Here is a 14,388-nt window from a genome sequence, read left to right as displayed (position 1 = left end):
TGCTCTTTATAAAGTCTATGATAGAACTTACAATATTTTATAATGCATTAGTGATTTGTCTTTCTTAGACCATGCCTTCTTGAGGACTGAGCTGTATCTAATTCTCTTTATATGGATAGTGCTGAGCCCAGGAAGCAGCATGTATTTGTTGACAGATTAATATTTGTGCCATGAATAAATACGCAACTCCGGGAATTTCTTAGCAAATGCTGTGTTTGAATTGCTTTAATAGTAGTACTTACCTTAGACAGATGACCAATTGTTTCTCTTTTGGAAACCCAGAGTACCTGTTGTATACTATTTAAAAATATGTATTAAATTATCTTTTAGTCTTATTTAAGTGTAAGTCTTCATTTCCTATTAATTTTGGAGGGCCTTGAGGGTAGTATTTGTATATAATTTATGTATGTATTTCTCAAAGTGATTAAAGCAATACCTGCCATGTAGAAGATAGCCAATACATATTTGTTGGGATTATTATAATGTAACTATCTGGAGAGAATATTTGGCACTACATTTGACTCTTGCTTCCCAAGTGCTATTTGCTTTTTAGAGCATCTGAACTGACTTTGGTTAATAAACTAGTGAGATATCTTTGCAGGCTAAGGTAGAAAGAATTCAGAAATCCCTTTTGAAATAGGTGATACCATAGCAGCTTTATTTAGAAATTGTGTGCCAAGGAACAGGTGAGCTATCACTTTGATTCTCTGGGAATGTAGGCAAACATTCTACAGTGGCTTGTGTATTGAAAGGCACAGAGACCAAATGCCAGCCATTGAGCTGTATCTGAAGTACCATAGCCTACTCTCCTTTGGGGCTTGGACCTTCTTTTGTGAAAACAATTGTGTAAACTATAATATTTCCTCAGATGGGTGAGTGGTAAGGACAGGTGAAAGTGTGGCCATTGCTACCCTATTAAGTGTGGGATTTTTTTTTTTATGCTACTCTTAAATCCTTGAATCATTTATCCAGAAACTCAATATTGTGGAAGGAGTACAAATACAGAAGTTGGTCATGGGTTCATAATCAATTCCCATCATTTCCTCCCTATAGGAACTTAAACAAGGTCACTAACTCTAACTCGATGGTTTCCGTTTCCCTCTTGTCAAATTTAGATAATGTTGTCTACCTATTTGGTTGTTTTGAATATCAAATGAATCTGTATATATAAAGTACATATTATCTAATAAATGTTACTTATGTTTTTTGCCCTAAGACTGATTTCTCAATATTCAATGATGTAAATTATCTAGAAATCAGGATCAAAAATATATTCCAAAATTCCTGTAAAACATAAATAGACTTAAGGACACGTTAACATATTTGGAAGTTGATTTTGTACCATCCATCACACCCACAAACTGGAACAGTAATACAAAAAATCTGTATGGCATTAGCAGCTTAAGAATGAACAAAGGATAAAGGTTTTTTCAGATTTGTAGAGTAAAAAGAAACACAGGGGAAGTGACTTGTATAATGTTATCAGCAGCAACATAAATAAAATGGATGATTTGAAAATAAGCAATGTGGGGGGAGAATTATGATAGCAATAAGGGGTGAATCAATCTGAAATTAAAACCCCTAAACTTGAATAAACCTTAACTTAACCACATATTTAGACATAGAAGAATTCAGTTATCTACTTTCTTTTAAAAATTTCACAATGGTTAATATATCAGTAGATATAAAGCCTCCTGCAACTGACAGTCATTCAATTGAGTTTCAAAATAAAGGTGTCTTCATGTCTGTGCAGTGTGACTATCTTATTGGTAGGATAACCTAATGTAAAGTTTCTTTTAGTCCTTCTTTAGAAACAGTTAAAAAATGGAACCTCAACTTAATGAATTTTATACTAGAGTGAATAGTACTGGAACACATTTTTCTTGAGGATGACATGACCACTGACAGTATTTTTGCTTTCCTTAAAGGAATAAAATGCTGAGAGTTACAAGTAGGAAATAAAACTGGTCAATCAAATAAAAAAATACTTAGAAGCTAAGGAGTAGTTTTAGGTTGGGCTTCTTGAAGAACTCTAAATTTAAACATTAGGAGCTATATTATACATTATTTTTAAATATTATAAACTGATGATTTTTAATGGAAAATATGCATGTCATAATAATGATAGAATACTACAGCATAGATGCACTTAATGTTCAGGGAGTTCTGCTCCATTCTGTACTCTTCGATTAAAGCTGTAGACTTATGGAGGTATAATCCATGGTTGACAATTATGGGGTAAATGGATGTTTGGATTCAGCAGAATGAAAGTTGTGGCCTTCATTTGGAGTGAATTTGAATGACATAGTGAAAGTATCCATGAATGACACCTTTCTTCCCGTAGTCTAAAGCAAGAAGATTAGGACAGCAAATGGATGAATACAACAGATCTTTAGGCATTAGAACTAAACAGCCTTGGTGACTGATTGTATATGGGATTGGGTAGATTTAAGGCCAGGAGTTATCTAGGATGGCTCTAAGGTTTCCGGCTTGCAAATCACATATAGAGTTGTTCCATTCCCTGAGATAAAGGACATGTGAGGAATGTATGTGGGAGATTAGAAATTTGAGCTTAGGCATGCTGTTCAAGATGACTGTGAGATATGCCAGGAGAGAGATTTAACAGGCAGCTGATCATGAGGTTCTGGAGGCTTAGAAGACAGGAATGGATGTGGATAAAGCTTTTGGAGTCATCGGTTAAAAATTAATCGTTAAAGACATTGATGAGGATTTAATATTATCTCAAGGACATGTGTTGAACAGAAGATAAAAGGGCTATGTGTGACACCCAGGGGCAGCAGCCTTCAAAGGGAGAGCAGAGAGAGAAGCTCACAGAGGAGACTTGATAAGAGTGTCCAGAAGTGAAAAATCCTCAGGGTACACATGATTTCATTTTAGAGTTCAGTGATGTCATTTCTTTGTGAAACGGCTAATACAATACTGCATCTCCTTTGAATTGCCAGTGCATGTTGTCTGACATAGGTATTTATATACATGTTTATAAATGTACAGGTAAGTTTTGGTAGAAATACTGGTCAAATCTTCAAAATGACAAACATTTTTCATTTACACCATCCTGGGTCTGGAGACAAGGGGAGAGAGGGCCTGCTCTAGTTTTTTCTTGTACTACTACTTTTATTCCAATAGTCATTTATAATTAGGGATTATTTATTGAAAAGTTTATGAAAATGTATACCTTACCAAAATGTTGCTCAAATAGTCTAGGTGAATTAATATAAAACAAAAATATCTTAGTTAACAGAAATTTTTATTATGGAACTTTATATTATTTATACAACAAAACTACCAGAAGAGGATACGTATGACTAAGATAAAGTAAGTCATGTTTCCAGAGACTATTTCATGATTATAGAGTTGTGTTACTTGATTTGATTTTTCATTTTTATAAGTATATAGTGTAACAACCATAAATAGTCTGTTATTTAGCTGGTTAATAGCAGTGCCAATAGACTATGAAAGAACTCTCATGAAAATAACATTATAGTCGTCTCTGGTGAATTTAGTTAAGTTATATAAATCCAGAATGAAGTTTCTGGTTTTATTTCAATTTTAATGTAAGTTGAGATAAGAATGTTTCAGAAGGCAGTAATCACAGGCATGTTCAAAATTAGATTTGAAATTTTAATGAAAGAATTGTGTGGAAAAATAATGGCAATGTATTTAAAGTAGTTATTCAGTAAAGTAGTGACAAAAACATTAATTTTAGGTAAATTCTAGTTTCGAATCTGGAGTAGAGTCTGTTAAATTCTTTTCATCATCAGACAAAAATTAGTTTTCTTATTTCACATAAAAGAAGAATAAAGCATAAGTGTTTGGAGTTCTGCAAAGCTGCAGGCTATTCTAGAATCTATGGCTAACCTAATCTGTGCTCCTAGAGATATGTTTATAGTACCAAACTTTTTGGAGTACCATTTTTATTACTGTTTATTCAAATCTATGATTGATAAGTTGACATATAAAATATTTCAAAACACCTCCAAAGAGTCTTCCCAAAGGCAGTCTTATAGATCTTTTAGTCTTATACTTCTTCCTTGTTTCCATCTGTATTTTGTATTAACTATAAGGCAGGTGGCTTTTTTCTTCTTTACTAGCTAAGTGGGGGCATGGATGTTCTTGAATTTTATTTGCATAATGCTTTATATAAAATAATTTTTGGAATTCTGTAATAATGCCTTGGCTTAGGAATACATTAATTTTACTTAGAGTTAAATTTACAACCATTGAAGAAGTTACATTTTTTATAAAACCATTTCTTTGTTCTTTTACTTATATATCTAACCATATATCAGTAATAATTTTTATGGGAGGAGAATAGGCTGGTTATTTTCTACATTTTAAAATCTGATTTTTTTATTTGTTGTAGGTTTTATTGGGATTTAATAATGCTTATAATGATGGTTGGAAATCTGGTCATCATACCAGTTGGAATCACATTCTTTACAGAGCAAACAACAACACCATGGATTGTTTTCAATGTGGCATCGGATACAGTTTTCCTTTTGGACCTGATCATGAATTTTAGGACTGGGACTGTCAATGAAGACAGTTCTGAAATCATCCTGGACCCTAAAGTAATCAAGATGAATTATTTAAAAAGCTGGTTTGTGGTTGACTTCATCTCATCCATCCCAGTGGATTATATCTTTCTTATTGTAGAAAAAGGAATGGATTCCGAAGTTTACAAGACAGCCAGGGCACTTCGCATTGTGAGGTTTACAAAAATTCTCAGTCTCTTGCGTTTATTACGACTTTCAAGATTAATTAGATACATTCATCAGTGGGAAGAGGTAAGACATAACTTTTTCTTTTTTAAAGCCACTGTATCATGAGATTGTTAATTATGACTGTTTTAAAATGAACAACTGTGCTGTGTGTAATGAGTTTTATGAAATTCAAGTAGAATAATTTGATTCTTTTTTTAATGAATGCTATATTTTTATATTAAAAAGATGATCACATATTAGATTTGAATCAACTAAAAAAACTAGTGTATAAAATAATCATTTTATGCTAATTTATTTTTTTTAACAGAGCCACTTCAATCAATAATTTTTTATCCTAATCAATGTAACTCCTCTCTTACCTTGGAGATTTTTAATCTAAAATGAATATATCGAATATCATCTTCGACAAGGGTCTGATTCCTAATCTAGTATAACATAGTTCTCTGAGGTAGTATAGTATATGTTTCCTCTAATATTGAAATTTTGTGAATTTATGTTTGGATAAAACACAGTGTTTCTTTCCAGGTTTTACATATAAAAACTTTAATTTTAGCATAATAATGTTGCTCTTTGTTATACCTTGCCTATAATTATTTATTATAGTTTCTCCCTATTAGTTCATTTCATAATAGTGAAAAACAGCATACCCAGGAGGGAAATTAGTACATAGAAAACACAAATAGTGCAGTGAATAAATGGAGTGAATCTGGCCAATCAGGCCCGTATTTTGCTGAATAGGGCATCGGTTATTCTTAGGCAGTGGGTGGAACCGAAAAGGGCTTAGCCAACTGAGTTTCTAAAGATCTGAGTTAAATGTACCATCATCAGGCAAAGGAGTTTATGTCCCTAATTCTAAAGTCTGCATATTAACCTTTTTGGCTTTCTTTTCTCCTAAATCTAGATTTTTGTATTAATTATAACCTGAGTTTTATTGTCTGCATAAAAATGAGAGTCAAAAAGGCCTCTAGAGTGCCTAAACCAGCAATAACGAAAGCAGTATACTGGGTATACATTATTTCTTTACTCCTTTCAGAAATACTTTTTAGCATTTATAAGATAAATTATCTTTTTAAGCAAGTCATAAAATAGAAGTTCTGTTTGCTTTCTGTGAGGCTGTAGCAGTGTTTTTGTATGTGCTTGTCAATGACATTTTGGTTCACAGGATTTCAGGAAATGACATGCAATAATAAAACACTGCATAATATACTGATGAGAAGGCATAAAAATGGATCATTCTTAAAATATGGATATGGAATATATTTAAAATCAAGTGAAGTACATTTGAGAAATTGGATTCATCTTGTAATGTTTCTCTATATAGCACATTCTATCTAAAATGGAATAAATGTTCAGTTCTCAAAGCTTTTTCATAATAATTTGCGATTAATACCAAACCATGATGATTCTTGATAATTGTTAATATTTATTGAGGGTTTATTGTATGTCAAGTAATATATTTGATTTTTTACAAGGATTAGCTCACTGAATCTTCCTAACAATCCAATGATGTAGACACAATTATTGTCATCATTTTACAGATGAGGACAATTAAATACAGCAAGGTAACTTGCCCAGATTCACAGAACTAGTAAAAGGGGAAGCTGGGATTCTAACCTTGTCAATCTGACTTGGGAACCAGTGCTCTTAACCGCAAGACTATATAGGTTCTTACTATAACATGTACTCTTTTAATTATGAATATGTGAATATGCCACCATTTTATAGATTGTTTAAGAAACTGTGGGGAACTGTTCTTAACTAAGACTGTGATCCATGCAACATAACAGAGTTAAATAGTTACCTCTTAAAACAAGGCCACAAAAACGATTTTAATAAATAGCCTATGAGAGAAAAGTCACTGATATAAATAACCAGTCAATTAAAAATACAGTAAGCAATGTGACTATTTTTAATGTCTTGTAGTTTTAACCCAGTTACCCTAGAGAATGGCAGCAGGATGAACAGATGGCATCCGATCAGATAAAATGGCAGGCCATGTGGTCATAGAAGAGGACACTCCTTAACACTGATGTCCTCTGGCTCCTGGCAGTAGTCACAGGCACCTAGATCTGCGTAACATGATGGTGTCTTAAAGATGCCATGATATAATTCAGGAGCATCGGCTCGCTGCCATCATTATTGTAAAATGCAATTTAATATGCACTCACAGACATTAGGTAACCAAACACATGCAGGCCAGAGTTGTGAGTTGGCAAGATCCTTCTTATAAATAAATGACCTTGGTAATAAGTGAGCCACAAGCTCATTTAGTTAAAGAGTGTTTTCTTGATTATATGATATCCCCATATAATATCATGTATCATAGATATTCAATGCCTGTTAGTAATACTCTTAAGTAGAGAAGAAACATATCAAGTCATAATCCAGAATTTAATACAAATTCATCATTCCATCACCTACATGATTCTAACTATAGTCACAAAGAAACTTGAATGGTTCCCAAACTGGCAAATCTCTACCTGATTTTTATAAATGCCACCAGGATGTGTTTACAAGTGGAGATACAACAAATAAATCAGAAGTAGCTCTGTGAGCTTTTGAAATAAGAATGCAGAGGAAGATGTGTGTTCACCCACATGTCTTTGGTTCTGAGTGTTTTAGTACCAAGCTGGCTAATGCTAAATTCAGCAAATTTGGGGAAGTTATGTGTGAAGTCTGGAAGCTGCCACTGTTCTAAATGAATCATCCCCGAGGAAAGCTGCTGCCTTCTATAGGAAATTGCTTCCATCTTCAACAATACATTTTTTTTTCTGTACTGAATTAGTTCAACTGAAAAGCAACAAGAAGCCCTGAAGACAGATGTATTAGCGAAATATTATGAATGAGATACAGAAACTTTAAAACCTAGCACCTAAGTTACTATCATTACTAAAGTTGAATTAGTGGTTAGTACAGGAGGAAACAGCTGATTTGGGTAACTAATTTATGAAACACATGGTGTTAAAAATCAGGAGGGAGGTTGTTTTCACAAGCCAATTATAAGATCAATGACTTTGGGATGTAAAAATAGAGCTCTCTGACACTATACTGAAACTATATATATATAGTCAGGTGAGGTGAAAAATTTGAGGCAATTTAGATAAATCAGGCTAGAAAATTCCTTTTCTTTTAATCTCCAGAAAACTGTGGTGAATCTTTCCTATTCTCGTATTTGTTTTCTTTTTAATATGCTTTTAATTCTGCATTGTTGTTATTGTTGTATTTCAAGTAAAGACAGTGATCCCAGCCAGATTGCTATTTCATAACCTATCACAAGGGGAACCAATTCTGTATGATCCTCCTAAAAGAGACATACGGTGAGGAAATCCTTGGAAATTAAATGGAGTATGTGACAATCACAAGCCACTGAAGAGATAAAGGGTAGATTAAAAGCTCAGTAAATAGGAGATTATTCAGTGTGTAGAGGTGAAGAGTTCCTTCGCAGCTGCTAATCTGTCATTTTATCCGAGGGGGATGACCTTTGAAATTTTTAGAGATTTAGGAAATAGTAATTGAAAAGAGAAATAATACTCTGTAATGATTATCTGTTTGTAGGATTCAATGTCATAGGTTATGTGTAAATTCTTCATGGTCAATGTAAAATAATGTGGGAAATACATGCTTGTATAATAACTATGGCTTTGGCATATATAACCATAATATTCTATTTTTTATTACTCATGTCCTATCCTCTCAAACTCCCTTGAGTGGATTTATGACATATCCCAATTAATTAAATACATTTTGAGGCAGAAAAGGGGACTTATTATTTTGATCTCTTTATATGTCTATAGCAATTGCAGATAAATAATGCATTTTGAACATCGCAATGCTCATCTAGAAACCAATATTAGATTTTTATATTGTCTTAGAGATAGTTTTATTATATATACAAATTATATTTAACAATACAGCATTAATAAGGAAATTTATTCTATGAGGAGTTAATGCAGACCACAGTTTCTGTCTCTGGTTAATTTTAGTATTCAAATTGATTTAGAGTAGAAACTAACTCTTGCTATAAATTGCCTATCTATAAATATAAAATACATGTTCTAACTACTTTCATTTAAAAAAAAAAAAACATTTAGGATTTTAAGACTTGCCATAAGCAAACAGCAGTGTTTTCCTAAACCTGCCCTGTACTAGAACTTAGAGAAGCTCCCTATTGCCTATCACATCAAATCTGTGTTTCTTTGCTGTGCCTTCAAGGCTCTCTAGCACACCATTCCCCCACCTCACCATTGTCACTTTGTATTTAGACCCAACAACTCTTTTCTTTCTTTCTTTTCTTTTTTTTTAAAGTTTTAGAATGCTTTTGTAGGGAATGATTCTTTCTGCTTCTGTAATTTTGCTTGTGCTATACCTCAGATTTGGAAATCCTTTCTTTTTCTATCCCTCCTTTAAAAATCAGACTCAAACTCATCTCCAGAAAGTATTTTACAGTGATGGACTCTACTATAATAGTTGATACCTTTACACTGAAAAATTTTACTGGCTCTGCATGCATTTGTTCGTGACTGCATCCATTTGTTCATGGTTACTAATGCTAAATTACATGCATTATTTTCCTTTCCTTTTTCTGGCTATAGACATCTGTAGGGAAGAGTCTGTGTCAACTTTTGTCCTTGAATCTTCTTGTATACTAGTGCATATTCTAAACACGATAAAAAATCAAAGCATGCATATCCACTAAATACATGACAATCTTCCATGTTCTCAATCCATTAAATAATTATAAGGCAGCATTCATTCTTCACTTCCTAGCATTTTCTTAGTAGTCTCTATCTGCAGATGCTGCAAATAAGAATACAAGGCAGATGCCAGTTTTGTAGCAAAAGCAGTCTTGTGAGCAAATAATCACAGATGGTATGGTAAGTAGTGGCATAAAGAAGGGAGTGAACAACACAGTTTCTTTAGCACGAGAAGAGGCCTTCAGAGATACTTGATCTGAGCTTTGAAGATGGAGTCTGAATTACCAAAGTGAAAAAAATGGGCTATGCAGAGGAGTGCATTCCAATAAAACACCAAGTACGAGTAGTCTAGCACAGTTGTGGATCTCCAGGGTGAGTTTGGATATGTAAACTGAAATTTGTGCTAATGATGGATTTACCCAATAAGCTGTCATTAAGGCATTTTAGGTAGGAGGTTTATGTTTCAGAATGCTATACAGTGAAGGAGATTGGAGGTCGCTGTGGATAGACCTAATAACACCAGTTAGTAGAGAGATTTATCTCTTAATTGCCGTTTTTTGTATATAGTTAGTGTCAAGCACTAACTTTTTAGACAGTTAAAAAGACGTTTATCTTTGCCAAGTACTCTTGCCATGAAATGTTTGTATCAATCAATAAAATATGATAAGGCTTTTTCTGAAGTCTATTTTATAGTATTTCAGAATTTAAATATCAGTTATATTAGTGGTTTGATTTTTTTGGTGGTATGGAATGGATCCTATACTAGAACTTAGTATATATGGGTGTTTATTCCAACTGTGTCTTTATTTTCTATTTAATCTTGGGAAAATCACATAAAGTGACTTATTTATGCCTACAGATAATTGAACAGTTGTGAAATTCAAATGACAAGAGATATATGGAAATTATTTGAAATATTTAAATTAAATTGATATATCTATAATACTTATAATGTTCATGGTGACATCTGTCACAGATTAGCACATCTATTAACACCAATATTCTTACACATGTGTGAATTGCCTGATATTTTCTGCAGGCAAATATTGATTCTGCTAAAGACCACTAGGTGTCCTCTATTGTTTAACTTACTTCAGGGTTCTATGTTCTAAAATACCAAATTGTCTTCTTTGAAATTATTCATTTACACTCTTTTAGAATCACCTAATTGCTTGGCTAATTTTTTCTTGAAAAAATAGACAACTATGGATATTCATATATGTAAAAATTCTCCATCTATACTTTCTTCTCAGATTTAAACAGAGTTTTAAGTTCCTTCTCTAAAGATTTGTTAGCACTTTGAATTGTTTTCAGTATTATATCTTGCAGTTTTTAATGTGATATTTTAACAAATACTCTGAAGTTCTAAGGTATAATATGATAAGATCTATTTGGATATGAAATGTTAAGACAATTAAGAAGATATTAACAAGGTGTGTGTGGGTGTACATATATGTGTGTTAGGGGTGAGACCTCATTTTATGACTGTTCTTTGGTCAGTGTTCTGCAGCAGATCTGTATAATCCCAATGCTTTTGACATGGAAATCTCAGTTTAATGTCTCAATGTAAGGTTCAATTTGAAATGTTCAGGCATCTTATTTTAAGATTAAAATATTCAGTTATCTTAGTGCCCTGTCCTTGGCCCAGTCTGTGTTCTTTTGCATGTATTTCTACAAGTCCATAGCTTTGTATTGATAATAACCAGATTAAAATTCAAGTTTCAGAATTATGTACCCTATTGCCTCAATGTCCAAAAGACTGAGCGACATCTCTGCAGAGATATCTCATGAGCTCCTCAAACTCAATATGTTCATTTTTCCTTTATATCTCCTCCTTTCTCTTGTTGTTCAAGTCAGAAATTTAAAAGGTATCCTTGATTTCTCCTTCTCTTTCAATCTCCACAGCTAGCAATAACCAAATTCTGTTGATTCTATTTCTCGAGTATGGTTTGAATTCTATTACTTCTTCGCTTGATCCTCTTCTCACCATCCTAGTGCAAGCCAACTTTGATTGTCTCTCATTTGGATTTCTATATGAGATTCATAACTGTATTTTAAAATTCACCCTTGCATACCTTCCCAGGGACTCAAAAGTGGGATTGTTTGAAAAGTGACTGTTGTATCATTTACCTGCTGAAAATATGTCTATAACTTTTCATTACCATCAGTATAAAATCCAATATTCAAGGCCCTTTGAAATCTGATTCTGGCCAAATTGTCTTCCTTTACCCTGTGAAGCAATTGCTCATTATTTTTTAACTATGGTTAATCTCCTTAGTTTGTAAAATACATAATTTTAAATCTTTTATATGTGTTGTTCATTTTTCTTAAAACTGTTTGTTTCACCAACCCCAACTTATGCATCACATTTTAACTTAAGCATTGCTTTCTTGAGATGCAATGAACTAGTCTCGCAAACACAATTAGTTCCATCTGCAGTGGATCTGGCATAGCCCCTTGTGCTTTTGCTTTCTATTGTTCGTTACTTTTGTAATTTCTCTTAAACTATGTCTTTAAAATATATATTAAGCTATAGAAAGGCAGAGACCATACCTTTCTTGCATTTTCAGCTCTTATCATAGTGACAGAGAAATACTTGGGCACAAAATACTTGTTAAATGTGTTCAATTATGCCCTTAAGGGAACTTCAATTCAGTAGGAAAACCAAGCATGTAAACAAACTGAAAAACAAAACAGTAGTGTGTCAAATTCAATATTAGAAGCTTTTATGGTGTAGAAAAGACAAGCAAAAGAGAGACATTGTATATGAGCTTATAGTAAAAGGTGAAAGAGAGGTTCTAGGGAAAGCATGCTAAGTGTAGCCACTTTCAAAGCTAAGTGTGAAAGTACATATCCTTCCAAGTGAATAAGCATGGAAAATATTCCAAGGGAATTTAGAAATCGTGGAAAAAAATCTATCAAGTTCCTCATTGATAGAATGGGAATAATGATAATTTTCTGTCCCCCTCATAGCATTTGAGGCTCAAATGAAATGTTATTGTTGAACATACTTTGAAACTAAGAAGTTCATAGCAGTGTAAGTTATAATTATTACAAATGTTTCTACTGATTTAAAATGTGAAAACCTCAAAAGGGAGCTGAATTGTTGGTCCTTCCTTGTACATTTGCTTACTGCCCTTTCAAATATTGGAAGCATTATAAATGTTTTTATGCATTAATTCTCTGCCCAAAATATACCAAGTGGAAAATTGAAGCAGCAAATGATTCAGGCTAATTTAGGACAAAATATATTTAGCCTTAAATTTATGCAAAGTTTCTGAATATATGTCTTAGTTTTTCCTTTCGTTGTGTGTGCAGAAATGATATATATTATAACTACTGCTATTTTAGACTCACTTATGTATATTAGAGTGAAAGTTGGTAATGCCATTGGTTCATGAATATTGCAGACACAATTTGTGATGTGCTTCTGGTTTAAATTTGAAGTCTGCTTCAATTGCCAGAGTATTTAATAATAAACATGTGTTACTTTAATTATCCCAATAATTATCTCAATTGAACAGGTCACTTCGGTTGGTCTTGTACACCATGCACCTGTCTACAAACAAGGAGGGTGTGATGGGACATGATGTACACTGGAAAGTGGTACAGTAGCACCCAAGCATATTTTGTTGTTATGAATAGTGAGGTGAAATTAAACTCATCTCTGAAGGAAATGTTAAATATATTTATCTAATAATAAAGGGAAAATGTATAATTTTTAACTGTCAGTTTCTAACAAATCGGTCTTTCACTCTAATCTGATATGTCAACACTATTTTTATTAATTTGAAATACTTTAGAAAACAAAATTATGCCTGCATCATTTCAAAAGAAATAGTTGATTCAAATTTAATTGAGCAAAGCATAATAATTGAAATATACCATCAATTGTCACAGAAAGTCACTTTTACAAGGCATTATAACTATGTTATGAAACCTCAAGAATAAATAAAATTAGAACCCTTCAGTTGCACTGAGTAATGGCTGAGAAAGACCTACTTTGATTTCTCTTTCTGTCTTGCTGATGTGTGCACTTTAGATTTTGTATTAGAAGAGTCGTGTCTTAGTGTGAAAAGGAAATACATTTGGTTGGTTATATAATTCTGGTGGCTATTTTGAGTTAAGTCTGCCATTTAGGCCATTTTTTTTAAGGCAGACAAATTCTTTTTCTTATTACATCTTAAAGTGAAAGTAGACATTGATTAAAGATTCTGGAGATTAGTCTCAGGGATCCTGATAATTTAAAGCAGTTTTGAAATAAGGGAATAATGGCTATGAATACTTTGAGATAATTCTATCTAAGTCAGGAGTGGTGTAATAAGAAAGAGTTTCCCATTGAGATTGGTCATGGGGGAAATATTTATGATAACATGCTTATTATCTCAATTTGCTGGTTTTGTTGTTGTGGCGATATCAGTTGGGTGAATGTATAAAACAAAGGGATTTGGAACTCTGAGATGAAAGTCAGGAATACCTTATGCAAGTCATTTCCAGACACTTTTCTCTCATTTTTAAAATATAGATGATGGCTTCTTCTTGGTTGATATGTTTTTTTTTTAATAATCAAAGGGAAAATTCACACAAAAGTGCCTTGTGAACTCTAAAATTGAAAGTCTAAAGAGCGTATTAATATAAGATATAATTAGCCTGTCAAGTTAATTCACTGATTCTTTCACAGAATCTATGAAAGAATGAAATTTCCTCCTTCCTTAATATACTAGATCATACCGGAGAGTAAAAAATAGAATTTAGATATTGGCAGTGTGTGCTTTGAAATTTAGAATCCAGGAGCTGTAACTACCTTAGAGTACCTAACAGTAATGTTTAGGGGATCAACTAACTTTGTAGGTGTGACATTATCTTAGTGTGAGAAGCAGTTCTCCACTGTGTGAAAATAATCATCTCCATGATATCAAGGAGAAGGATAAACATTCAGAACAACTTTT

The 14,388-nt window shown here is 32.8% G+C and overlaps 1 protein-coding gene across 1 annotated transcript in view; it reads left to right on the top strand.

Annotated features, from left to right (window-relative positions):
* The window catches only part of HCN1 (hyperpolarization activated cyclic nucleotide gated potassium channel 1), a 334,529-nt gene that overhangs the window by 36,613 nt on the left and 283,528 nt on the right, over positions 1 to 14,388 (top strand). The window contains exon 2 of the mRNA XM_045566041.1: positions 4,385 to 4,808. Coding sequence (XP_045421997.1) covers positions 4,385 to 4,808 — 424 coding nt within the window. The remainder of the gene's footprint in view (positions 1 to 4,384; positions 4,809 to 14,388) is intronic.

The sequence above is a fragment of the Lemur catta genome, chromosome 12, assembly GCF_020740605.2.
Source record: "Lemur catta isolate mLemCat1 chromosome 12, mLemCat1.pri, whole genome shotgun sequence".
NCBI classification, from domain to species: Eukaryota; Metazoa; Chordata; class Mammalia; order Primates; family Lemuridae; genus Lemur; species Lemur catta.
The sequence above is the reverse complement of the archived record's forward strand: the minus strand, read 5'-3'. Positions and strand labels throughout refer to the sequence as shown.